Source organism: Urocitellus parryii, chromosome 3 (genome assembly GCF_045843805.1).
Source record: "Urocitellus parryii isolate mUroPar1 chromosome 3, mUroPar1.hap1, whole genome shotgun sequence".
In the NCBI taxonomy this organism is placed as follows: Eukaryota; Metazoa; Chordata; class Mammalia; order Rodentia; family Sciuridae; genus Urocitellus; species Urocitellus parryii.
Window position 1 is genome coordinate 136,435,746 of NC_135533.1, and position 25,327 is coordinate 136,461,072.

Below are 25,327 nucleotides of genomic sequence, written 5' to 3' on the forward strand. Positions count from 1 at the left end.
GACTGCGCTCTACCTTCTATGTACTCTACCTAAGGTCATTTCCTAGGTTTCAAAGTTTTGAGGACTGAGTTGGTAACAGGACACAGGGCCTTGTTAGGGGGAAAAGAGAGCATGGTGGGCTGCACGGAGAGGGGGAGACTCCTGGAGCTTCTGCTTTGGAGTAGCCATATTGTCTGTGCCTCTGTTGCACCTTTCATACAAATGGCATTGCCTCTGACCCCAGGGGATTTATTTTGACTCTGGGGACTTGTTTGTGTTAAGGGACGGGTTTCTGGAAGGAAGACCCTTTTCACTGGTACAGGGTACAGTTACAACTCTCTGGAGTTTTAACAAAAGGATTGGGGTTCCCCCTCCAAGTATGATAAACAATGAAAGTTGAAAGGATAGCACCATACTGAAGGGGGGGTCAGTTGACTAAAACAGGCTTTAGCATTGGATGCCAATTAGAGGGTTTCGATGTAAGTGCAGCGTGTGCCCTACAGAGGACTGTGTCCCAGCAAAGTCGTGTTCTTGAGAAGGATGCTTCAGACAGGACTAACTCTCCCACCTCAGATCCTTGGTGGATAGTGTCCTAGCAGTTCCACCATGCTTCCTGAGTTTGCAGGAGGCTCTGGGGCTGGGGTCAGCATGTGGGAATTGGAGGCCGGAACTGCAGCTCTCTTTCATTGTTAAGAATTTAACACCATCTTCTGTGACCTGTTCTATTTTCCCATTTAGGGAGGGTCTCAGTACTTAGGGGCCCTTCAGGTTCCTGTTTTCCCAGGGGTTGGGGTGACAGGCTGTCTCATAGAAATATAGCAGTGTTTGAGCTCCCTCCCGTGCCCCACCTCAGAGGGAAGACCAGCTGGAGGCAGATGCTTACCAGTCATGAGTGCTGTGACAGGGCCCATGGCAGGGGCACCGAATGCAGCACAGGTGGGCTGGGAGGGGAGCTTCCAGAAGAAAGTAGTGTATGAGCTGGTCCTGCAGAATGTGTAGATTAGCCAGGTACTATGGGGAGGGGACTGGTGTTCCTGGCACAGGGAACAGAGGACAACTTCTGGCCCCATGCAGCCTTTCTGGGGAAGCACAGTCTGTCTGCAGATAGGGGGAAGCAAGAGGGGTGTGTGGGGCCCCATCCTGAGGTGTGGGACCTGAAAGGTCTTGAGGCAGAGTGCGCTGCCAGCAGAGGTGTGTGTGTGGGGGGTCCCTGTAAGTTTCCTAGAGCTGTCCTAACAGACCTAAGCTCTCACAGTTCTGGAGGCCAGAAGCCTGAATTCAAGGTGTTGGCTGGCAGGGACAAGCTTGCTCTAAAGGCTCTAGTGAAGGAACCTTCCTTGTTTCTCCAACTTCTGGTTTTGGCCGGCAATACTTAGTGTCTCTTGGCTTATAGACAAGACTGCAGTCACATGGCCACTTCTCCTTATGTCTTCACATGTGTTCCCACCGGGTGTGTCTGCCTGTGTCCAGATTTCCCCCTTTTCAGAAGGACACCAGTCATACAGGGTTAGGATTCACCTTCATGATTTTCTTGAGCCTAATTACCTCTCTAGGGCCCCTTTCTCTAAATAAGATCACGTTCTGAGGTCCCCAGGGCTTAGGGCTTCAGCATCTCTTTCTGGGAGATACAGCTCATACTCTCTCCTAGGGGACCGGCCACCCTGGTAGCCTCCCATTTCATCCATCCTGTCTGTTCTCCTGCAGAACCGGGCGGTGGGTCGGCCCAAGGGCAAGCTGGGCCCAGCCTCCGCGGTGAAATTGGCCGCCAACAGGACCACAGCAGGAGCTCGCAGGCGCCGGACGCGATGCCGCAAGTGCGAGGCCTGCCTGCGGACCGAGTGCGGAGAGTGCCACTTCTGCAAGGACATGAAGAAGTTCGGGGGCCCCGGGCGGATGAAGCAGAGCTGCATCATGCGGCAGTGCATCGCGGTGAGTGCCGCTCTTAGCTGCGGGTCCTGGGTTGCCCCGCTGCCTCAGCCCTTTATGACCCTCTGCTCATTGGCCTGTCCATCCAAGAGGTGTTTTCGGTGGGCAGGAGGGGGCTCAGGCCAGGGCTCCTTTCAGACCTCCCATTGCTGAACACACGTCAGGCTCTTATGTCTTCATAGTCTGGTGGTCTTGTAACTCCTCCCTTTCTGAGGTAGCCAGGAACCTCAAAGTCCCTCCCATTGAAGTTGTCTGGGCAGCCTGTCCTATCTCTGACCCTGTAGCCAGCATTTATGGTCCAGTTCTTGAAGGTTCTGGGCCTGTTCTTCTTCCTATCCTTCCCTCAGAGACAGAAGTCTATGTAGAAGGTTAGTGTCCCTCCTGAGGGAGTTATCCCAAAGAGGAGTGATATGGAGCCCCCGGAGCTAGGACCCTACAGACTGCCTTGCCATTTCTTCCAGGGTGGCCCAGGTCCACTGGCCTTACCTGGATCAGGCGGTGGATGCAGCCTTTGGCACCTTGGTGTGGACTGGCAAGGGATTTGCTCTCAATTCCCTCTCGGCATGCCCACACACTTTGCCTTCCCTGGAGCACTGCTCCCTGAGGCTCAGTGGTCCTCCCTGTGGGAGTGATCATCCCCCTGCTCCCTGAAAAGCCAGCTCAGCTGGAGAGGCAGGATTCCTTAGCCTTAGTGAGCTCATCTGCAGGCCCAGCCTGACAGAGGATGAGCCCTTTCTTCCTAAGTACTGATGTCCCTCCAAACCCAGCTTCATTTTCCCTTCACCCTGCACACATACTCTCCTTGTGTTTTTGTGGTCAAAAAGCACATATCATAAGATTTACCGCCTTAACATGTCTAAGTACAAGGTGGTGGTAACCATATATGCACATTATTGTGTAGCTGATCTCTAAAACTTTTTTTTTTTTTTTTTTTTTTGAGGGGGATACTGGGATTGAACCCAGGGATACTTTTCCAGAGCTACATCTCCAGCTAAGTTGCCCAGTTGCCTCAACTTAGATCCTGGCTCAGCCTTCTGAGTTGCTGGGATTATAGATGTGCACCACCATGCCTGGATAGACCGTTTTCATCTTTTAAAACCAAAACCCTGCAGCCATTGAACAACTACTGACCTTTTCCCTCTGCATAGCCCCCAGCAACCACAATTCCATTTTCAGATGCTAAGAGTTTAACTAATCTAGGTGCCTCGTTTTAGTGGGACCGTGCAGTGTTTGTCTTTTGTGACTGGCCTGTTTCACTCAGTATAATATCCTCAAGGTTCTTCTCTGTTGTAACTTCTGACAGAATTTTGGTGGGGGAGAGGGATCATAGGAGATTGAACTCAGGGCCTCGAACATGCTAGGCAAGCACTATATCCCAACCCTTTCAGTTTTTATTTTGAGACAGGGTCTTGCTGAGTTGCCCAGACTAGCCTCCAGCTTGTGATTCTCATGCCTCAGCCTCTGATAGCTTGGGTTACAGGTGTGTGCCACCATGCCTTGAACCTTTTCATGTACTTCTTGGCTGTTTGTGTATCCTCTTTGGAGAAATGCTATTTAAAGTCCTTTGCCCCCTTTTTAGTAGTATTTTTTGGTATTTTGTTGATGAGCTATACAAGTTTTTAATTTATTCTGAGTATTAATCCCCTAGATTAAATACAGATTTTTGTCTGTGTATATGTGCATTTTTCTGGAGAAGAGGGTTCAGGTGACCCATTGGATTCTGTCAGGATTTTAAGGGGTTTGCCTATAGAGACTGTTAGCTTTGAGGACAGTATCACCTAAAACTTAGCCTGTTGGCAGTGAAGACATGACTATCTTTTCTCTTCCCCTTGCCCTGGACCTAGTCGTCACAGGAGACCTGTGCTGTATGCCACCTTATCTTTGCAGCCAGAAGGCCCGGCCTGTTTGATCATGTTGGTAGAGAGTACCCCGACTCTGCTTGACTCCTGTTCGGCTACTTCTGGCTTCTCAAGCCCTTCTGACAGCTCTTTCAGTCTTTCTGCCTTTCAGTATCCCACGTTTTGCCCACCTGTGACCTATCTGCCTCCGACCCCTTCTGTGGTCCTTCTCTCTTGATGTGCCAGCCTCCCTGCTTTGGCTCCCTGTCCCCAGTGGCTTCCTTCAGGGCCTTGCTCTCCCTGCCTCAGGTGGGCTCCCTCATGAATTTCTATAGTAGTTTCCCCTTTGGTGCTTCCTCTCACCCATCTCAAGTCAGTCCCCTGTCTCAGACTCTTCTTACATCATGGGTGTTCTTCACCCTAACTCCAATTTCTATGTCTATTTTCTGACCTGCTCCCCATGCTGAAGTTTTCTTGCGCAGCCTTCTCTGGCCTTGTTCACCTTGAGGTTCCTTCTGCCTTTCTTATCCTGCAGAAGTAAGCCTCTGCTGCTTCAGGTAGTCCTTGAATGTAACTTTTCCATGTTCCTTTGAATTTCAGTGAGTTATGCCTTTCTCTTCCCAGGTGTCTGCAGGGGAGCAGCTGTCTGCTAGTTCTTGTGCCCCTGGGTACCTTGGATCAGGCTGTAGCAAGTGTTCCCTAAGTATTTGTTGAACAATTGATGATGCTCTTGTCTTTTGTGTTCTATTTGAGTTCAAGTATTCATGCCATTTTGTAAAGACATTTTGGTCTGGGGGTGTGACTCAGTGGTAGAGTGCTTGCCTAGCCTACATAAGGCCCTGGCTGGGTTCATCCCCAGCACACCTATTGGTGGAGTATATCCAAGCTTATTTGAAGTAGTTTAATAAAAACTGTGTGGTTTTGCTACATTGCAGGTACTAATGGGTGTAGGAGGCCAGGCAAGAACAGAAAGGAGAGTAGGTCTAAGCTGGCCCCTCTCCTTAGGGATGGGTACATAGTGCTCAAACTTTGTGGACTTGAAAATTACAAAGACCCCAAAGAGCTCTTGTTTTCATGTGAAGTATTTACTTACTGACATTTGCTATTTTTAAAATTAAAACTGATTCATGAATATACAACTAGTGAAGCTGCACATCATGTATAAACACAAGAATGGGATCCTAATTAGATGTTATACTCCATGTATGTTTAATATGTCAAAATACACTGTGCTGTCATGTGTACCTAAAAATACCAAAAAAAAAAAAAAAAAAAAAGGAAAAAAAAATCACTACAGGTTTGGGAGCTACCGTGGGGCTAGCCTAAGAGGTGGTAGGCATGGAACTCTTTACCTCAGCCTGTGACTTGGTGGAAATCATTTCAAGCCTTTGCTTCAAATGAGTCTGTCATAGATGGGTAACATTTTCCACTTCTTAAATAGAAAATTTTGAGGAGTCACAATTTTGAAGGAACTTGTTTCTTAGATTAAAAATAAAGATAAATCTCGTGTTACTTAAAAAAATAATAAAATTAAAACAGAAAATTTTAAAAAATGTTTTTTTAAGTTCATTTTAAAGATAAAAACCCATTATATATTAACCAAAATCACATTTTTTGAAGACCAATTACATTTTCCAAAACTAAAATAACTAGAGGAAGAAAGACATTGTTTATTAATCTTTTAAGTCTAGTTCATTAGAAAGGACCTGGATTTTCATGTTTGCTTGTATATTTCATCTATTGGGATATGTTATTTTAGAAGGAGAATGAGGGAAATACAGCCTTATACAAATAAGTAGTTGGATAAGAGAGGGGTATATTAAAAGCCTTCATTTCATAATCATGGACTCTTAAACTCCACCAGAATGGGTGGCAGTTACTTAAAGGTTAGTTGCAATGTGGAATCTGAAACTGTATCAAGGACTTTTCATACTGTTACATTACAAGTCATTATTCTTGCCCTTTGAGTAGCTCATCTTGCTCATGCAGTATGTTGTAACATTCATTGGTCACTTGGAAAATATTGGTTCACTGAGGCAGATTTCCCAAAATATTGGCACATGCCATTATATTATTTATCTTTAGATATATAGATGTATGACATTTGGTAATACCACTCCTAATCTCATCAGAAAAGCCTTTTAGTGTCGGGAAGCCTTCCAGTTCATGATGGCTCATGTAAGTTTTCCAAACTTCTCATTTTCCCTCAAATACTTGAATTTTGTTGTTTGTACCAAGTGCTACATTTTTTTCCCCTCCTCCTCCCCTGGAAACAACAGATTTTTACTTCTTTTGTCTTCAAGAAAATGCACCAGTATCCAGTGGTTTATTCAGTCTTTATTTCAAGTAAAAAAATGATGTTCTTTGGAGAAAGTGGTCAGTTGAGCTCACAAGATAAGCCACATGAGTATGTCCTTCAGTAAGGTCCCTCAGTGTGCAGAAGTGCTGTGTGTGTCCTTCCTGTGTGAGAAGGTGTATGCTGAAGGGTTGAAGTTTTCATAAAATCACAGAAAGTCCTAAATGGAGCTGGTGATCTTTTCATTGTGCACGTGGCTCCAAGTCCTCAGCAACTCCCAGGACAGCTGGGCCTGCCTGCCTGCTGGTGCTGAGGAGCGAACAGCTTCATCCACCCGTGCTTTTGCACCATCCATGCAAAAATCAACACATTCCAGAGGGAAAAGTATTTTTAACTTTTGTTCTAAAGACAATTTTGACCTCACAGCCTTTCCCTGTAAAGGTCTTAGGGACCTCCATACTGTGGACTGAGCTCTGATACCTGCTGGTGAGGCAAGCCTCAGCCCTCTGGGCATCTGGACTAGGCTCACACCCCACCTCCTTCAGGTCTTTTCCAAATGGGAGACCTCCACATTTAAAATCAGTCCCCCTTCTATTTTTCCCCTGGTTTTCCCTGGTATTTCTTGTTCCATCTAACATACTCCATTATTCTTCATTCTGTGGGCCTTCCTTACCTGAGAGCTCAGGATGGCAGAGAAATTGATCTGTCTTGTTCATTGCTATGTTCCTAGCTCTTACAGAGTGACTGGCATGTAGAGGTAACAATCTGGTAAGTGTATGGATGAATGAATGTGCCTGGGCCACTTTCTGGAGTCTCCTGGCAGGCACAGGAGAGTAGCTCAGTGCCCTTGACTTGGTCCTCAGGAGGGTCTTTCTTCCCTTCCTGCTGACTTGTGTGTCTCCCGGCTCCTCAGCCAGTGCTGCCCCACACTGCTGTGTGTCTTGTGTGTGGCGAGGCGGGGAAGGAGGACACAGTGGAAGAGGAAGAGGGCAAGTTTAACCTCATGCTCATGGAGTGCTCCATCTGCAATGAGATCATCCACCCTGGATGCCTTAAGGTAAGTGGCCCTGTGGGCACTGGGCATGCATCTCCTCACCCCACCCTGGGGTGTCTGGTGATGATGGCATGGTGGGGTGGGATTAGATTTCCTTCCTGGAGAACACTGGTGACGTGGTGGGATGCAGGTGGCATGTTGAATTCCTAGAGGACCCTGAATCCTGGGGATTCTGTATCAAATGATGAGCCCAGGGCAAGAAGAGTCAGGAGCAGTTTCCTAGGGGAAAGAACCCATCACCACAGCACCTTCTAGTACCTCAGACTCACAGAGGGATCCCAGCATTTTAGCAGACAGAAGACATGGGCTACCTGTTTGCACCTTGGCCAGAGGCAGAGACCTGAGGTGGCTGCTCCCTGGAGTCCTGGCTCCTGGCTTTTGGGAGAACCATGCCTAGGCCAGGGAGGGTGGATCCTGAATGACAGATGGTTGCCTTTTTGTGCCTCTGCACCAGGAACCGGTTCCCTTGGTGTGTCGAGGGCAGGACTACCTTCTGGGTGACCTCTGTGCCTGCCTGATTCAGGCAGCAGGTTCTACCTTGGAAAGGAAGAGCCCACTCTGGGCTGTGCCCTCTGGGCCAAGACAATACAGTGTCAGAACCCGTGGGGGGGCGGGGTCTGCCGAGGACAGTCCTTCAGCTCTGTGTCAAGTCTCCTACCTCACTTGCCTTTCTCTCCTTCTGTCACACACACCCCTCTTGGCAGGGGTACTGTGAGTTCTGAGGCTTTGGAAGTTAGCCCTTCCTGTTAAATGCCTGGTCATTTCTTTTCTGCCTCAGCTCATACACAGGATTCAACCTGCACTAAGTCCCGTGTGTCAGACCCTGAGCTGTTCTACCCTCATTGAATTTTCTCAAACCCCAGTGAGAAGGGCACTCAAACTCCATCTCATGGTCCAGGGAGCTGGGCCACAGAGATGAGGTGCTTGGCTCAGGATGGCTGAGCCATTCAGAGGCAGAAGGGTGAGCATTTGAACCTAGAACTACCCATCTCTGTACCGCTGTATTTTCTTTTGTCTATATAAATGGACAAACATGGCTTTTGGGAGGGGTTGAAGACACAGCGACCCTGTGTCTCAAGGCCCCATCTCAGCAACCTTCTCTGCCTGCTGAGTCCTGGCCTGTCCTTCCAGATTAAGGAGTCAGAGGGTGTGGTCAACGACGAACTTCCAAACTGCTGGGAGTGTCCCAAGTGTAACCATGCCGGCAAGACCGGGAAAGTGAGTGCGGGCACCAAGTCGCGATCTTTGGAGAGGGGCGGGCGGGGCCAGGCTGGGCCTTGTCAGGACCAGCCTGTCCCTGGGTGGTCAGGCAGGTGGGGTGCGGCAGCCTGGGGAGGAGGAAGAGCAAGTCCAAAGGTATACAGTGGGGTTGTTTCTTCTCTCTTTTTGGCCTACAAGCAAAAGCGTGGCCCTGGCTTTAAATATGCCTCCAACCTGCCTGGCTCCCTGCTCAAGGAGCAGAAGATGAACCGGGACAACAAGGAAGGACCAGAGCCTGTCAAGCGGAGGAGTGAGTGTGAAGAGGCTCCCCGGCGTAGGTCAGAGGAGCACCCCAAGAAGGTGCCCCCTGATGGCATCCTGCGCCGAAAATCTGACGATGTACACCTAAGGAGGAAGAGGAAATATGAGAAGCCCCAAGAGCTGAGTGGACGCAAACGAGTACGAATGGGCAGGCCCTGGGCAGTGGAGGGTTGACCTGGCTGTCCTGGGTGCAGGGTGGAGGGTGGGGGAAGGGATGGGCAATGGGTAGAACTCGGGATCCTGGCCTCTTGTTGCCCTGAGCAGGTCACCCAAGTCCTGAGAGCCCATCCCAAAAGAAGGGAGAAAAAAACAGCAAGTCACTCCTCTTCCCACCCCCTTTAGGCCTCGACGCTTCAAACGTCCCCCGGTTCCTCCTCTCACCTCTCGCCGAGGCCCCCTCTAGGCAGCAGCCTCAGCCCTTGGTGGAGATCCAGTCTCACTTACTTCCAGCAGCAGGTGCTCCCATGCCCCACCCCACCCCAGGCCATGGGGACTTTCGAGTCCTGGGCTGTCCCCCACCCTGTCCCCTGGTCCCAAGGTCTAGCCCCAAGGTCTATGGGAGCTCTCTGAGGAGAGCCTTGGTTGGTTGGGATCAAAGCTGAAGGCGCGCCTGCCCAGGAAACCCTGAAATCTCCGGAACCTCTGAGGATCCTGGTGGCCCTGCTCCACCCACTGGCCTTGCCTTCACTGGCCACAAGGTGGCGCATGGAACCTCCTGGCTCCAGCCCACTATGAGATATTTGTAGGCCTGCGCTCCTGGAGCTGAGGCTAACGTGATGGGTGACTACATTCTCTGGGTCTCTCTGGGGTGGGATGTCAGCTGGGTGGGAACAGCTGGCCTTACTCTACTTCCAGCTTCCTCCTTGAAAGCAGCAGGCAAGGTCCACTGAAAGTCAGATGGGAAGGAGGAAATGGCATTTGTGGGAAAGGCAACCCTCCAGCCCCTGCTCTGGAGTCTGGGCTTGTGGTGGGGCTGGATGTAGAGGGGACTGGCTTCCTCTAACCCATGAGCAAACTGCATCCTTTCTTCCTCATGACAGCTAAAACCTGGCAAAGAAGATAAACTTTTCAGGAAAAAGGTACCATCTCCCCTTCCTCCCAGCCCATTCCCAGCTCTCAGAGGTATAGGCAGCGCCTGGGTGGTTCATGAGTCCCATGGCAAAGGATTGGGAGTTTCTGGGGTGGGCACCACACGGAACTGTATGGGTTGACCACTGGCCCTTGGCTCCTCTCTTCCGTAACCACTGGCCCTTGGCTCCTCTCTTCCGTAGCGGAGATCCTGGAAAAACTCAGAGGACCGGATGGCCAATAAGCCCCTCCGGCGCTTCAAGCAGGAACCAGAGGATGATCTGCCTGAGGCGCCCCCCAAGACCAGGGAGAGTGACCACTCACGCTCCAGCTCGCCCACGGCTGGGCCTAGCAATGAGGGGGCTGAGGGCCCAGAGGAGAAGAAAAAGGTGAAGATGCGCCGGAAACGGCGGCTTCCCAACAAGGAGCTGAGCAAGGAGCTGAGCAAGGAGCTCAACCATGAGATCCAAAAGACAGAGAGCAGCCTGGCCCATGAGAACCACCAGCCCATCAAGTCAGAACCTGAGAGTGAGAACGAGGAACCCAAGCGGCCCCTGGGCCTCTGTGAGCGCCCCCACCGCTTCAGCAAGGGGCTCAATGGCACCCCACGGGAATTGAGGCACCCACTGGGGCCCAGCCTGCGCAGCCCACCCCGAGTCATCTCCCGGCCCCCACCCTCCGTGTCCCCGCCCAAATGCATCCAGATGGAGCGTCACGTGATCCGGCCACCCCCTATCAGCCCCCCACCCGACTCGCTGCCCCTGGATGATGGGGCAGCCCATGTCATGCACAGGGAGGTGTGGATGGCCGTCTTCAGCTACCTCAGCCACCAAGACCTGTGTGTCTGCATGCGGGTCTGCAGGACCTGGAACCGCTGGTGAGGGGCTTCCCTGTGTTAGGCTCTCGGTTAAGGCTTGGCTCAACCTGGAATGGCCCGTTTGGGCGTGTATCCCCACTCTAGTCACTCATGGTACTCTCTCCTGCCGAGCCCTGATAGAGCTTAACTGTTGTCCACCAAGGACTTCCTGTCAGCCTGTTCTTCCCTGCAGCTCAGTAAAGACCAAGTAGAGTCCTTGTCCCTAGAGTTAGCCTAGGTTAAGAGCAAGGGGTACCAGTACCAGCTTTAGACCCAGCTTGACATTTATCAACTTTGTAGCCTTGGCCAAGTTCTCACCCTCATGTATGAATAGGCATGATATCTGCTTCACAGGGTGGTTTAGAGAATGTAGTAAGGCCCGCAGGAAATACTTGATGGAGAGTGGATGCCAGCTCCTTCCACTGATAGCCTGTGGCCATCAGAGCAGAGGTGTCCACATGTGGACAGGATGAGTGCTAAACAGAAAGGTGCAGAGAACAGATTCCCATTTGGGTTTGGTGGCCATGCAGGGGCTCCCCAAATGAGCCCCCATCTCTGATGCTGTCCTTCCTGCTGGGCCCCCAGGTGCTGCGATAAGCGGTTGTGGACCCGCATCGACTTGAACCACTGCAAGTCCATCACGCCCCTGATGCTGAGCGGCATCATCCGGCGACAGCCTGTCTCCCTTGACCTCAGCTGGACCAATATCTCCAAGAAGCAGCTGAGCTGGCTCATCAACCGGTTGCCTGGTGAGCCCTGGGCCAGAGACCTGAGTGGGAAGCCATGGGTGCTGTTGTGTATCACCTAGCCCATGACTCCTTCCCTGTCCCTCCAGGGCTCCGAGACTTGGTGCTGTCGGGCTGCTCGTGGATCGCAGTCTCAGCCCTCTGTAGCTCCAGTTGTCCATTGCTCCGGACTCTGGATGTCCAGTGGGTAGAAGGACTAAAAGATGCCCAGATGCGGGATCTCCTGTCTCCACCTACAGATAACAGGCCAGGTAAGTTCCAGTCCAGAACTGTGCCCAGGGGGTCCTGTGGATGGGGTGACTTGTGCCATTGGATCCTGTGCATGTGTTCTGAAGCCTCCTCTAGCGTCAGCCCTTCTCTAGAGGACACAGGGAAGAGTCCCTGCTGCTGTGTTCTCAGTCAGCATTGGGCACAGAGGGGATCCAGGAGGAGGCAAAGGCTCCTTTGCATGTGCCAAGACTCTGCACCTGGGGCTCAGCACACTCTGGCTGCTTCCATATTAACTTGCCTCTTGCTGGCTTGACCTCTTTGAGCCTCCGGGTCGGGTGGCTGGAGAAGAGCTTGTAGCACAGCCCACTCACGGTCCACTGTCTGGGTCAGTGACTCTCACAGCTTACATGGTGCCCAAGGTACTGGGGCCAGCGATGCTGGGCCACCTTGTTTCAGTTAGCTGATTGCCTCTGAGTGAAATGTTGGTTCAGGTTTCTAGATCTTCTGTTTTTTCTAGAAAATCTGGAAATTAACTCTTTATGTAGACTCCTGACTTTTAAATGTTAGAATTCTGGTTTTAGGAGGAAGCACTTTGTGGCTAAATGAAATTTAACTGTTATATCTGTCTGTAGGCCTTTTAAAGTCATGTCAGTATGACCTGATCTCCTGTCAGGTTGACAGAGGTTGCCCCTTTCCTTCCTGCCCTACCAGGTCAGATGGACAATCGGAGTAAGCTCCGGAACATCGTGGAGCTGCGCCTGGCAGGGCTGGACATCACAGATGTCTCCCTGCGGCTCATCATCCGCCACATGCCCCTGCTCTCCAAACTCCACCTTAGTTATTGTAACCACGTCACCGACCAGTCCATCAACTTGCTTACTGCTGTCGGCACCACCACCCGAGACTCTCTAACTGAGATCAACCTGTCAGGTAAGGTTCCCCCTCCTCCCAAGTCTACAGAACACAGTGGGAGTTTCATGTTTGTTGAAAATGGTGTGCCCACTCTTATCAGCGTTAGGTGCTAGGGCACACCAGGGAGCGAGACAGCCTGGTCTAGGGGAGACTCATACGTAAGTCCCTGCTGGAATTGCAGTAACAGCTACCGAAAAAAATAGTATTAATAGCAGTAAGAGCATATGGCAGTGGCTTCTAACCCAACATACAGGCTAGGGATAACTTCCTGAAGGTGGTACAACTGAGTTGATGCCTTCCAGCCAGGGTAGGGGGACAGCAGTAGGCATGGGGCAAGGACCACGGTGACAGGGCTTCTATCTAGAGACCATTGGCCAGGCGGAAGCAGTGGAACAGTCTCTGCCTTTGTTGTTGTTGTGTGTACTCCTCATGGCCCTGCTATCTAGGGCCTGTTGATGGAGAGAAAAAAAACTTCAGTTAGTTCCATTGTTGTTCCTTGTCTGTCACACCATGGAATCCTCTCTTACTAATGGGGCGGGAGTTGGTTCTGAAGGACTGGGAGCTTGGCTGTATGTATGGTGCAGTAGCCAAGAGGTGGTGCTGCCTGTCCTTACTCATCTAATGCAGTGTTGGTTTGATAGCTTAGGATGGCTTGGGTTGGGGTGTCACATTTGGATGAGATTTAAAGAAAAAGAAAGAAATAGAAACTTAAATCTTTATTTTTTTTCTCCCGTGAAATTACTAAGTATTAAAGCATACCCTCACTTCATTTAAGTTCCATTTTTACATGACTCCATTTGGGGTTTTGCTTCTTCAGGGTTCACTGTTTGTCTGTCTTTACATCCCAGTTCATGACAGATGAACACCCCCCACCATCCATGCAGCACACCAGGCCTGCCTGCCGGGTGAGATCCCACTGTACCTAGGATACCATTCCTTTCCTCATGAAATTTTGGTGACAGGGATTGTCCCACTCCTAGAGGTAAAGAAAAGAGCTGTGCTGAAAAGAGGTTTCTCCTTAGAGGCACCGGATTGAAACTCTGTTCATTGGCCTGGACTGGTGTTGGACCTGCCTTTTGGAGAAGGGCTAGATGGTGTCTTGTTCTCAGTGCTTGATGTGACTCTTCGTGTTCTGGCTTAGTTACTGTGGGTGTGTAGCAAAGATCTCCATCTAAATCCCCTCCCCTAAATAGTGTAGTTCAGGAAGTATAGGGGGGTGGGGGTATGTGGGTGTAAATCATCTCTGGGTATTTTATCTTTCCACCATAATACATTGAAGTCACCTTTTCATCTCACTACACACAGATGGAGCTCTGCATTCTTGTTATTAGCCATGAAGTATATTAAGGTATATTTCTGTAGTCTCTTCTGGTGTTTTTTCCCCCCTCTCCCACCATTATAACTAGTTAATTATAAAATAAGTCTCTGCCACAAAATAGATTGCAGTTGACATGTTCATGATCCACAAATATGGTTGGAGGATCTGGTCTCATGATAAATGACACTGAAATTCTAGCTGCTGTCACCTGGGCCATATTCAACCTAGAAGTTTTTTTTTGAATGCTCAAGGCAGTTCCTTGCTTCTGCCCCACCTCCCATTTTCCCTCTGAGGCAATCCTTTAGCTCGAGTTCTCTATTCCAGTATTTACCCCCATATTACAGAGTGAGCCCCTCTACTGCCATTTCCATTTAGACATTAGTCTTTATTAACTGGCTGTTACAGAACATGAAGATTTACTGCTGTTGCATCCTCTTGGCACCCCACCACCACCCTTTTTTTCTTTTATTTCTAGTCTAGTTTTTGGTTAACTTACTATTATTTATTATGACCATGCGAGTATTGGTCACTGTTGAGCCACATAGTGGATTGTGAGTAAACTTCCTGTATCAATTGTTTTTGGGTTTTCTAGAGTTAATGTTTCATTTTTATTTGCTTGGTTTCTAAGCAAACTAAACAGAACAGAGTAATCTTTTACCCCACACAAACTCATCAATCCCACATCCAGACCTCCCCTCTGGCCACCATTTTATCCTCCCTTTCTTTTTTCCTATTTGGATTCCTGATTCCATCGGGACTGGCTACCTCTGCTGTACCGCTGTCATCCTGGGTCTTTTACCATCATCCCCTCGGGTTTCTGCCTTTGTTGGACGCCCTCCTTCCTTGATCCCATATCATCTTTTGAGGTTGACTCTCATTGGGTAGAGGACACATGTCCTTATTAGACCTTACATTTTGTTGGTAATTCAGCTGGGTCTAGAGCTCTAGCTTGGGAGACATGTTGCTTCAGTGAGTGAGCAGCATTGTTCCACTGTCCTCCAGATCCACATGCCTGATCCAAAACTATTTGGTTCTTCATCCATCAGTGAATCTCTTTTCTCTCATGGGAAGATTATAGAAGTTGTCTTATAATTTTTGATGATGAACCTTGGCTTGAGTCTGATTTATCACACTAAACACTCGTAAGCCCTTTCTATCTAGAAACATATGTTCTTCAATTCTAGAAAAATTTCTTGAATTTCTTCTTATTGTTTTCCCCTTCTGTTTCTTTCTGTCCTACTCCTGATATCATCCATTTTTCTTCTTATTTTCTACCTCTGTATCTATTTGCTGTTTTCTAGCAGTTTTCTTCTCTTTTGTCATACAATGTATACAGTGAGTTTTCCATTTCCACTGTCACGTAGATTGAGCCATGTGAAATTGCTGTTTATATTGATCAAAAACAAATGGTAGCCATAATTTTAATTTCACAAGCTATATTCATAAGAGGCTGTCCTGAGATTGAATGTTGACACTCAGTTGCTTGTCTAGTCAAGGGTGACCGGACACTCTGGGCAGATGATTGGAGTTCACCTGCTATGGACAGCCGTTAAAGAGTCATCTTCATTGGTGGTTTCTTTGCAGAAACCCAGACACCAGATTTTGTCTTCCTCTTAAGTTGATCAGGGTCACCAGAGACTCCTTGATCTCCAAACTGGAGGGTATAGGCTGAGCTACCAGTGTTCTTGGGCTGGGCATGGGGAAGGAGGTTGGGGTTATCACCAGTGACTAGGTAAATTTTTGCTTAGTTCCCATTTTTGAGTAGGTAGCCCTATATCTGTGCATGGTGGCCTGTCTTCTGCTGGGGAGGAAATCTGGGCATCTTATTGTTCCTTAAACAGATTTTCAGCCAGTCATCCTGCTTCTAATCCCATGTTTACCTTCTCTTCTGATATATGTGTTGACTCTAATAAAACAGTGCTTTCTAAGAAATTAGTGACAAATCCCTTGGAGGTGTTTCCCTGCTTTCTCCTCAGACATTTAGGAATAAGTTTAGGATTAGGAGTAGGGTTCAGCTTTTTTAAACCTGCTAAGTTTTTATGTATTATAGCTAGCTTCCAAAATAAAATAATTTTATTATAATATGTAAATAAATTAATCCTTTTAACCATGTTTAGGTATATACAGTTCAGTGACATGAAATACACTCAGTTTTTTAACCATCACCACGATCCATTTTCAGAATTTTTTCATCACCCAGTCAAAAAGGCTATACCCGGGCTGGGGTTGTAGCTCCATGGCAGAACGCTTGCCTAGCACATGTAAGGCACTGGGTTCAATCCTCAGCACCACATAGAAATAAGAACAAATAAAATAAAGGCATGCTGTCCATCTACAAGAAAAAAAAAACAAAATTTTTTTAAAAAAGCATACCCATTGGGCAGAAACCCAGTCCCCCTAAGCACTCCATTCCACTCCTATACATACCCCATAGAAGTATAATCATCCAGTCCTTCTTATGGCTGACTGGTTTATTTTACTTGGTATAATGCTTTCAGGGTTCATTTTTTAATCAGGTTGTCTAGTTCTTTATGTATTCTGAATATTGGGTAATGATTTGCAAATATTTCCTCCCATTCTTTGGGTGGTTTTGTCACTCTTGTAATAGTGTCATTTACATAGAATAGTTCTAAATTTTGATGAAGGCCAATTTTTCCTCCTTTTCCCAAATCTTTTTTCAAATCTTATGAAGATTTTCTGTTTTAGAAAAGTTTTACAGCTTTACGTTTTATGTTTAGGTCATTTTGAGTTAAATTTTTGTATATGGTGTATGGTAGGGAGTCCAGTTTCATGCTTTTGCATATGGATATTCAGTTTTCTTAGTATCGTTTACTGGAAAGACTGTCTATTCCCTTTTTGAACGGTGTTGACACCCTTGTCAAAAATCATTCGACTCTACAGTCAAGAGTTTGTTTTTGAGTTCTCAATTATGGTATCCTTATGCCAGTACCAAGTGTTTTGATTGCTTTAGCTTTGCAGCTAAGTTTCAAAATCGGAGCAAGAGTCTCCTAAACTAGCTTTTTCAAGAGTTTTGGGCAATTTCAAGTCCATTACATTGCACATCAATTTGGGGATGGATTTTTCTATTTCTGCAAAAAACACACTGGGGATTTTTTAGCAATTTTATTGCATTTATAGATCTCTCTGATATCTTCACAGTATTAAGTCTTCTAATCCATGAATAGTCCATGAAGATGGAATATTTTTATTTATATATCTTTAATTTCAGCACTGCTCTATGGTTTTCAATGTACAAGTCTTTCACTTCCTTGTTTAAATTTATTTCTAAGTTTTGCTTCTTTTTTTAATATTTATTTTTTAGTTTTAGGTGGACACAATATCTTTATTTTATTTTTATGTGGTGCTGAGAATCGAACCCAGTGCCTCACACATGCTAGGCAAGTGCGCTACCACATGAGCCACATCCCCAGCCCCTTTTTGCTTCTTTTTGATGCTATTGTGAATGCTTGTTTTCTTAATTTCCTTTCATAATTGTTCACTGGTGTTAGTTTTGTGTGGTTTTTGTATCCTGCAACTTTGTTGAATTTTAGTTTATTAGAAAAAAAAAAAAGCTCTCTCCCCCACACCTCTTGGGTAGAATCATTAGGGTTTTCTTTTGTGTAAGATCATGTCATCTGCAAACAGATCATTTTTATTTATTACTTTTTACACTGAATGTTTTGTCTAGAATTTTGTTATCATGTAGACACGCTTCTTTATTATGGACTGTACTAATGGAGGTTTGTATCTCTTAATCAGCTTACTTTCATTGGACTCTTCTACTTTTCACCATTAAAAAAGTTGAGGAGGGCTGGGGATGTGGCTCAAGCGGTAGCGCGCTCGCCTGGCATGCGTGCGGCCCGGGTTCGATCCTCAGCACCACATACCAACAAAGACGTTGTGTCCGCCGAAAACTAAAAAATAAATATTAAAAAATTCTTTAAAAAAAAAAAAAAAGTTGAGGAAAAACATCTTTCTTCACCTATCCATAGAGTTCCTCACACCACCAGTTCTGTATTTTGAACATGTCCAAACATACAGGAAAACTGGAAAATGGTACAATTGAAACATTTCCTTCCAGCTAGATGCAACAGTTGTAGATATTGTGTCACACATGCTTTTTCTATATATTTTTTCTTTTTATTTGTTTGAAGGTTTACAAACATCATTTCACCCCTAAACATCTTTAAATACTTCTGTGTATATTTGCTAAGAATAAGGACTACAACAATAGTCCCACACCTAAAAAGATTAAAAATCACCAAATGTAGCCTTTTCTTCAGTGAGACTGAAGACGGGAAAACTGTCAAAAAGGAGATGCACAAAAAAAATGTTTCAAGTAACCTCTAACTTTTTCTAAAGACATTGCTTACTCTTCTAATTAATCCCTCAAACATACCAAGATGGCTGACCCTGCAAGTCAAATGAAGAATAAAAGTGTAAATAGGAGAGGGATTTTGCCTATTTGATAAAATATGCTTATTTCCATATATTTTTGTTTTCCACTATTCATGGTGAAGGGCTCCCATATTCATCAGGCCTCTTCCTGTTATCAGTTAGCTATCCTTAGATAAGGAACGTAGGGTGGGGGTCTGGCTCAGTGATAGCACTTGCCAGCATGCATGACACCTGGGTTCTATCTCCAGCCCTTTAAAAAAAAATCATTATCTGGGCTGGGGATGTGGCTCAAGTGGTAGCGCGCTCGCCTAGCATGTGTGAGGCCCTGGGTTCGATTCTCAGCACCACATAAAAATGAAAAAATATATTGTGTCCAGAAAAAAAAATTAAAAATTAGATTAAAAAATTTTGTGTCCACCTAAAAAACTAAAAAATAAATATTTTTTTAAAAAATCATTATCAAAACAGCTGCTTAGGGCTGGGGTTGTGGCTCAGTGGTAGAGTGCTTGCCTAGCACAGGTGAGGCACTGGGTTCAATCTTCAGCACCAAATAAAAATAAAATAAAGGTATTGTGTTCATCTATAACAACTAAAAATATTTTTTAAAAAAACTACTTTTGAAGGGCTGGGGTTGTAGCTCAGTGGTAGAGCACTTACCTCACATGTGCAAGGCACTGGGTTTGATTCTCAGCACTGCATATAAATAAATGAATAAAAGCCATCAAAAAAAATTAAAAAGCCTTACAATCCCCCTAGTCTTTCTACGGTTTTCTTAGAAGAATGTGCATATTCAGAATTTGTTGACTTTGTGGTATTTAGCTTGTTCTGTTTTCATTTTTCCTGTGAACTGTAGACTTGCTTAAATTCAATGTGGATATTTTTGACAAGAAAACATCACAGGTGATAATCGTATACTGTGTTCTTCAGGGTGAGTTCCCAGCCTTGGAACTGCTGGTCAGAGTCCATTACACCAGAGAATGGCCCCACCTGCTGTAGGCAGTCCCTTCTCCTGGCTGCCATTGCTGACACACTCAGGCACCTTTTTTAGACCCCTCCCTCGAGTCCTCCTGAGAATCTTCCAGACTCACCCACCTTCCTCCTGAAGGGGGTCCTTCCAGAGCTGTCCAGTTTTACCCCCACCCCAACTGCCATCACCACTCCTCCCATGAAATGGTCCCCTAGCTAGAGAGGCCTGCTGGACAAGTCCTGCAGCTGTGGAGTGGCCTGTTGTGTCTTGATGCTTACCTTTCTGTTGTGCTTATCTGGCTCCTGCAGACATCCTTGACACCTCCTTGGAGGATCATATGTCAACCAGCATGCTCCTTGGCTCTTGGGTTTTGGGGGAAGTTTTTTTTTTTTTTTAATATTTTTTAGTTATAGATGGACACAACATATTTATCTTTATGTGGGGCTGAGGATCAAACCCAGGGACTCACACGTGCTAGGCAAGCTCCCTACCACTGAGCCACAACCCCAGCCCCCTTGGTTTAAAAAAAAAAAAAAAAAATCCCTGAAGCTGAAGCCCAAAGGCATGTCCCTTCAGAAAGCTGAATAGAAAGGACTCTTGTGGGGAGGTTCTTTTTGTGTATTAGACTTCTTCCAGCCTCGTTTCTCAGACTTCCACAGACAGGTGCACCCTACCAGCTGACACTAGAGCCCCTGGTTAGCTGGTCATCCATGGAGTTTGCTCATATTGTCCAGGTTAGGTGAACACCTCAAGCAACTCTTGCCATCTAAGGATAACTGGATCTCAGGGAAAAAGACCTGTTTGATATAGGGCCTCATGTCAAATTTTGAGTAGCAAAAACAAGCATATTTTATCACTGCTAAAATCCTTATCTTTAAACTTAAAATCAGTCAATTATTGTTTTGAGGGCATCTTTTTCTGAAGGAATAATATGTTAGCATATATAATACCCTTCCTTTGCCTTTTGTACAAGATTATAAAGTGAGCAGGGCACCTGTAATCCCAGTGGCTGGGGAGGCTGAGGCAGGAGGATTGCAAGTTCAAAGCCAGCCTCAGCAAAAGGTGAGGCACTAAGCAACTCTGTGAGACCCTGTCTATAAAGAAAATACAAAATAGGACTGGGGATGTGGCTCTCTTGGGGGAACATTTTTGAAGGATTAGTTAGATTAAAGGATTGCCCTAGAGAAAGTGAGAGGCGTCTTTTTGCCAGGGTTCTTGTCAGTTCTCCCACCTTCACTAATTGCCCAGCTTTCATTGTGACTCTGCAGGTGGTGTAGACAGCCTCTCAGCACCACCTATTCCCCGTTCATGAATTCCCATTGCCTTTATGAGTTCTCTTTACATGTCCCAGCATCCCAGGGATCATTTGCCCTATGTTCTCTTTATAGGACAGCTTATATGTATAAAAGATAGCACATTGTCCCCATGTTCTGTTTATGGTTTCCAACTTATTTTAATGAACCTGTATCAATTTTGTTGAAATATTTGCAGAATTGAAAGCTTGGGTTGACACCATTTAGAGGAAGGTAGGAATCATTATCTCCTCCATTTAATTTGCCCTAAAAGAAATCATTCCTTTTGCTATATGGTGAATCTCAGATGTTGACTGACATTTAAGGCAATTGACCGTGGATTCAGTTTTCAAGGAAAATAGAAAGTATAAATTGATGGACATATGGACATATGTAGCTAAAGGGGGTGCCTTATGTGGTTTAGGGTTATACATTCTGATTTACTCTGTGGACAGAACCTCTCCATCCCCTTCCAGCATATTGGGCATATCCTTCTTCACAGGTAGACATTCAGAATTAAAAACAAACAAACAAACAAACAGGGGAAATGAACCAGGAGGCAAAGGAGGATCCCCAAGATGACCTTACAGAATATTCTCTCTGATCCAGCAATGTCCGCCTGAGCATTATCTGAAAGGGAACAGGCAGATGAGTATACAATAATGCACATTGAAAAGTACTCAACAGTATATTAGATGGAAAAAGCTTCTTGACAGCATAGATGGATTTGCTTGAGTGTACATGAAGAGGCAGCTCTGTGGTCTAAGTGGTTTTTACTTGATATACTGTTGGGTTTTTTTTTCCAGTGGTACTGGAGATGGAACCTAAGGGCCTTGTACATTCTAGGCAAATGCTCTACATCCCCAGCCCAGTCCGAATGAACCCTTTATAGTTGGTGGATGAAACCATTGCCCGTTTAAAGAAGAAAAATTTTAAGCAAATACATTTTGTTTTAGGGCATCAGAGGCTGCATGTGAGACAGCTGTGCCTGGTTCCACTGTAGAGTGCCAGGAGAAGCTTTTGTACAATGCACCTTTTCCCACCTCACATTTTCTTTTTTAACATAATTTTGTCTTCCCTGTAGACTGCAATAAGGTCACTGATCAGTGCCTGTCCTTCTTCAAACGCTGTGGAAATATCTGTCATATTGACCTGAGGTACTGCAAGCAAGTCACCAAGGAAGGCTGTGAGCAGTTCATAGCTGAAATGTCTGTGAGTGTCCAGTTTGGGCAAGTGGAAGAAAAACTCCTGCAAAAACTGAGTTAGTCCAAGGACAAGTATGTAAATATGGGGTAGGTGGGGGTGGGCGCAGCTGGGGAGGGGAAAGACTTCACAAAACACGAGGGCTTTTATTTCTCATGGAACTTGGAACAACAGACCATAGAACGATTCCATTTTGCAAGTCTTGCCAAGGGAGAAGCCACCCATTTGGGGATGTGTGAGCCAGACTCTTTCTTCCCTCTGGTCTTTCTGCGTTGTAACTGCACTGCTTTCTGGACCACAGTTAAGCGGCCTTTACAAGAAGACATTCCCGTTGCAGGAAGATGGGCTTTGGAGGAATTTTCTTTGAAGCATGAGCTTTAGGGGTTCTCCCTACCCCACCCCCTGTGGTGTTTTTGTTTTGGACACCTTGTTCCTTGAAATGCTGAGGTTTTTGGTGTCAATATAAAGTGGACCACACACCACATCTGCTGCCGTCTTGACACATTTTGTTTGGTTGGTTTTGTTACATCTTACATTATGCAGAACTATTTTTGTACAAATTGTTAAAAGTTATTTATGCAAGGTTTGAATGCATACCAGTATTTTTATTGTTTTGAGATTGCCAACTTTCCTGGTTTCCTTCAGGTAGGAGAGAACTTAACCTGTACTTCATCAACACAAAGAACTCATCTACAAATGTGCCCAGATCTGACAAAGTGGGCCAAGACCTTCCACTTAAAAGCATGTTTAACTGGAAGTGGAGCCTGCTTGGTATGTCAAGAAGTTACACGAGCATGATGTGGACAGATGTAAATTACAGTCAAAGTAAGACAGACACTCTGCCAAGTTTCCTCTGTAGAGAATTCACCTTTTTCTGAAATTTTACAAATCAGACTTCAGCCTTTGCACTCAGGAGGGTTTTGCTCCAGCATGAGCTCTTGTACTCTACATAGATCTAATTTATACCGTGAGACAAGAAGTAGAATAAATGCGCCCACACAGCCTCTTTTCCTCTCCTTTGAAGTGTGAGTTGAGTTCTCATTTAGGTTCGTAACCTGGCTGTTTCCTAGTTGTAATGTTCTGCATTCAGAAGTGCCATTGTTGTATGGTGGTGTTTCCTAGACTTTCCCTGCCGCGATTTTACCTTTGTTGAATTTGTATAAACAGTTGTAAAAAAAAAAAAAAAAAAAAAAAATCTTTGTGTTCGGGGGTTTTTGTTTGAGGAGAGGACTAGGAATTTTAATTGGAAAGCCCAGGGTCTGTAGGTCAATATAATTTCTCTTTAATCTGAAAAGTATAGCAGCCTCAGAGTACATGATTTTTTTTTTCCTTCAGCTGTTTCTGGACTATAAAGTAATATGGCCAAATATAGAAATTAAGGAACAGACTTTCCTTAAGGGGCAGGGCAGCTCACCTGTGTGGAGGCCTCTTGCCATATCTGTACAACAACTTCCATGGCTGCTTGGCATCACCTATACTTTGAAGTTTCCAAGATTTGTGGGGGTTGGGCATCATCTCAAATCTCCCACAGGAGACATGGGGCTGGGGTTGTGGCTCAGTGGTAGAGAGCTCACCTAGTATGCACGAGACACTGGGTTTGATACTCAGCACCACATAAATGTAAAATAAAGATATTGTGTCCACCTAAAACTTAAAATATTTTTTTAAAAAAATCTCCCACAGGAGACAACTCAAGGAGAGGTTCCCCTCCTGCAAAGTAGCTAGAGAGGACACTTGGTTATGTGGTAACTTACCCAGGTGGCAGAAAAACTAGTGAGGAATTTTTTTTCTCCTTAATTTTGGTAAAGGATTGAACCCAGTGCTTCTTAACCACTGAGCCCCAATTTTTTTTTTTTGAGAGAGAGTGAGAAAGGAGAGAGAGAGAATTTTTAATATTTATTTTTTAGTTCTCGGCGGACACAACATCTTTGTTGGTATGTGGTGCTGAGGATCGAACCCGGGCCGCACGCATGCCAGGCGAGCGCGCTACCGCTGAGCCACATCTCCAGCCCCAACCCAATTTTTATATTTCATTTTGAGACAGGGTCTAAGTTGCTGAGGCTGGCCTTGAATTTGTAATATCCCTACCTCAGCCTCCCAATTGCCAGGATTGGCTTCTTAGAAATAATTTTAGATCACTTAATTTTTTTAAAGTAGGCTCTTATAACCTCATAATCATGTACAGAAATAACTGCTGTGGCGAATCTGAAGATGGGGAGGATAACCACTTCTTTTCTCAATAGTCAAGAACATAAAACCTTGTCCCCCTTAGACAAGCCCTTCCTGCTAATAGTCCAGTTTTTTTGCAATATTGGGGATGAGACCCAGGGTACTTTACCACTGAGCTATGTCCCCATCCCTTTTTGAGACAGGGTAGCCTTGAACTTGTTATCCTCTTGCCTCAGCCTCCCCTGCCTCAGGCCTTACAGGTGTGTGCCACCATGCCCAGCAACAGTCCAATTTTTTATTTATCCTCCTTTTCCTTATTATGCCATTGTGGCAAAATGACACTGAAGTCATTGCACCCTATAACTAACTCAGTGGTCCACTTAACAAAATTAAGTATAAAAGTGTAACTTATCTTTGCTCGTCCTGATGGTTCATGATGGAGAGACACAAGTTCTGTTTCTTAGTAGCCTTAGTCCTCTGAACTTGCAAATGAAAGTTACCTTGCTACTTGGGTTATTCTCTTCCTTGGGAAATAGCTTTAAGAGTAATAGTGGTTTTCAGAGGTCCTTGTATTCATTTGTTAGCAGCCAACATTGAGGCTCAGGGCTGCAGCTGTGACTGCTTAAAATATAGCAGAGTTCCATATTAGAAGGCAGTACCTCTCCTATAAGGACTCTCGAAGCACACAGGTCTACGAGAGGCGCCTGTGGCAGGACTGCCACTTGCTAGAGATCCACGCTACCATAGGGGGGACACACAGCAATGTCCTGACATATTCTAGGCATGCAAGACAGGCCATAGGTGAGCTTTCCACAAGAGTACTAAACAGGGGCTGGGGATGTGGCTCAAGCGGTAGCGCGCTCGCCTGGCATGCGTGCGTCCCGGGTTCGATCCTCAGCACCACATACCAACAAAGATGTTGTGTCCGCCGAGAACTAAAAAATAAATGATAAAAATTCTCCCCCCGCCCCTCTCTCTCTCCCTCCTCTCTCACTCTCTCTTTAAAAAAAAAAAAAAGTACTAAACAGCCTGGTGAGATTCACCCCAATGCAAATCCAAGGTCTCTGTACAGACCTTTTAAAAATAAGCTTAGGGTGGGCTGGAGATGTGGCTTAATCGGTAGCGTGCTCACCTGGTGTGCATGCAGCCTGGGTTCAATCCTCAGCACCACATACAAATAAAGATGTTGTGTCCACTGAAAACTAAAAAATAAATAATTCTCTTTTTTTAAAAAAAAATTTAAAAATGAAAGATTTCCATTTAAAAAAAAAATAAACTTACGGTGAAGCCAGCCTAAGCTACCTGCTGCCAACAGCTGTAGGCCCACACAGGGCAGATGAAGTAGTGAAAGAGTCACTTGCTTGACTGCACTCGCTGTGCTGAACCATAGCTTCCCACCTCAGGGGAGAGGTCCTATCTCTAGGGAACTTGATGCTGATGAAGAAAGGTACAGTGGAGCTTCAAATGACTACCCTCTCACTGTGAAGGATAAGGGGGATGGGGTTGTGGCTCAGTGATAGTGAGCTTGCCTAGCATGCTTGAGGCACTAGGTTCGATTCTCAGCATCACATAAA

At 45.9% G+C, this 25,327-nt stretch overlaps 1 protein-coding gene across 9 annotated transcripts in view; it reads left to right on the top strand.

Moving 5' to 3' along the window:
* Kdm2b (lysine demethylase 2B) overlaps nt 1-22,779 on the top strand; it is a 124,608-nt gene extending 101,829 nt beyond the window's left edge. For 3 of the 9 annotated variants that reach the window (XM_026386010.2, XM_026386011.2, XM_026386012.2), the window contains 12 exons: nt 1,684-1,908; nt 6,953-7,096; nt 8,225-8,311; nt 8,492-8,752; nt 8,957-9,070; nt 9,655-9,693; nt 9,886-10,559; nt 11,124-11,287; nt 11,374-11,535; nt 12,206-12,424; nt 21,466-21,593; nt 22,230-22,778. In XM_026386010.2, the coding sequence (XP_026241795.1) occupies nt 1,684-1,908; nt 6,953-7,096; nt 8,225-8,311; nt 8,492-8,752; nt 8,957-9,070; nt 9,655-9,693; nt 9,886-10,559; nt 11,124-11,287; nt 11,374-11,535; nt 12,206-12,424; nt 21,466-21,593; nt 22,230-22,382 (2,370 nt within the window). In that variant the 3' untranslated portion in view covers nt 22,383-22,778. Of the gene's footprint in view, nt 1-1,683; nt 1,909-6,952; nt 7,097-8,224; nt 8,312-8,491; nt 8,753-8,956; nt 9,071-9,654; nt 9,694-9,885; nt 10,560-11,123; nt 11,288-11,373; nt 11,536-12,205; nt 12,425-21,465; nt 21,675-22,229 lie in introns of those variants that run through there. The other 6 variants (XM_026386003.2, XM_026386004.2, XM_026386007.2 and 3 more) reach the window with 4 other exon arrangements.
* Nucleotides 22,780-25,327: the final 2,548 nt, after the last annotated feature.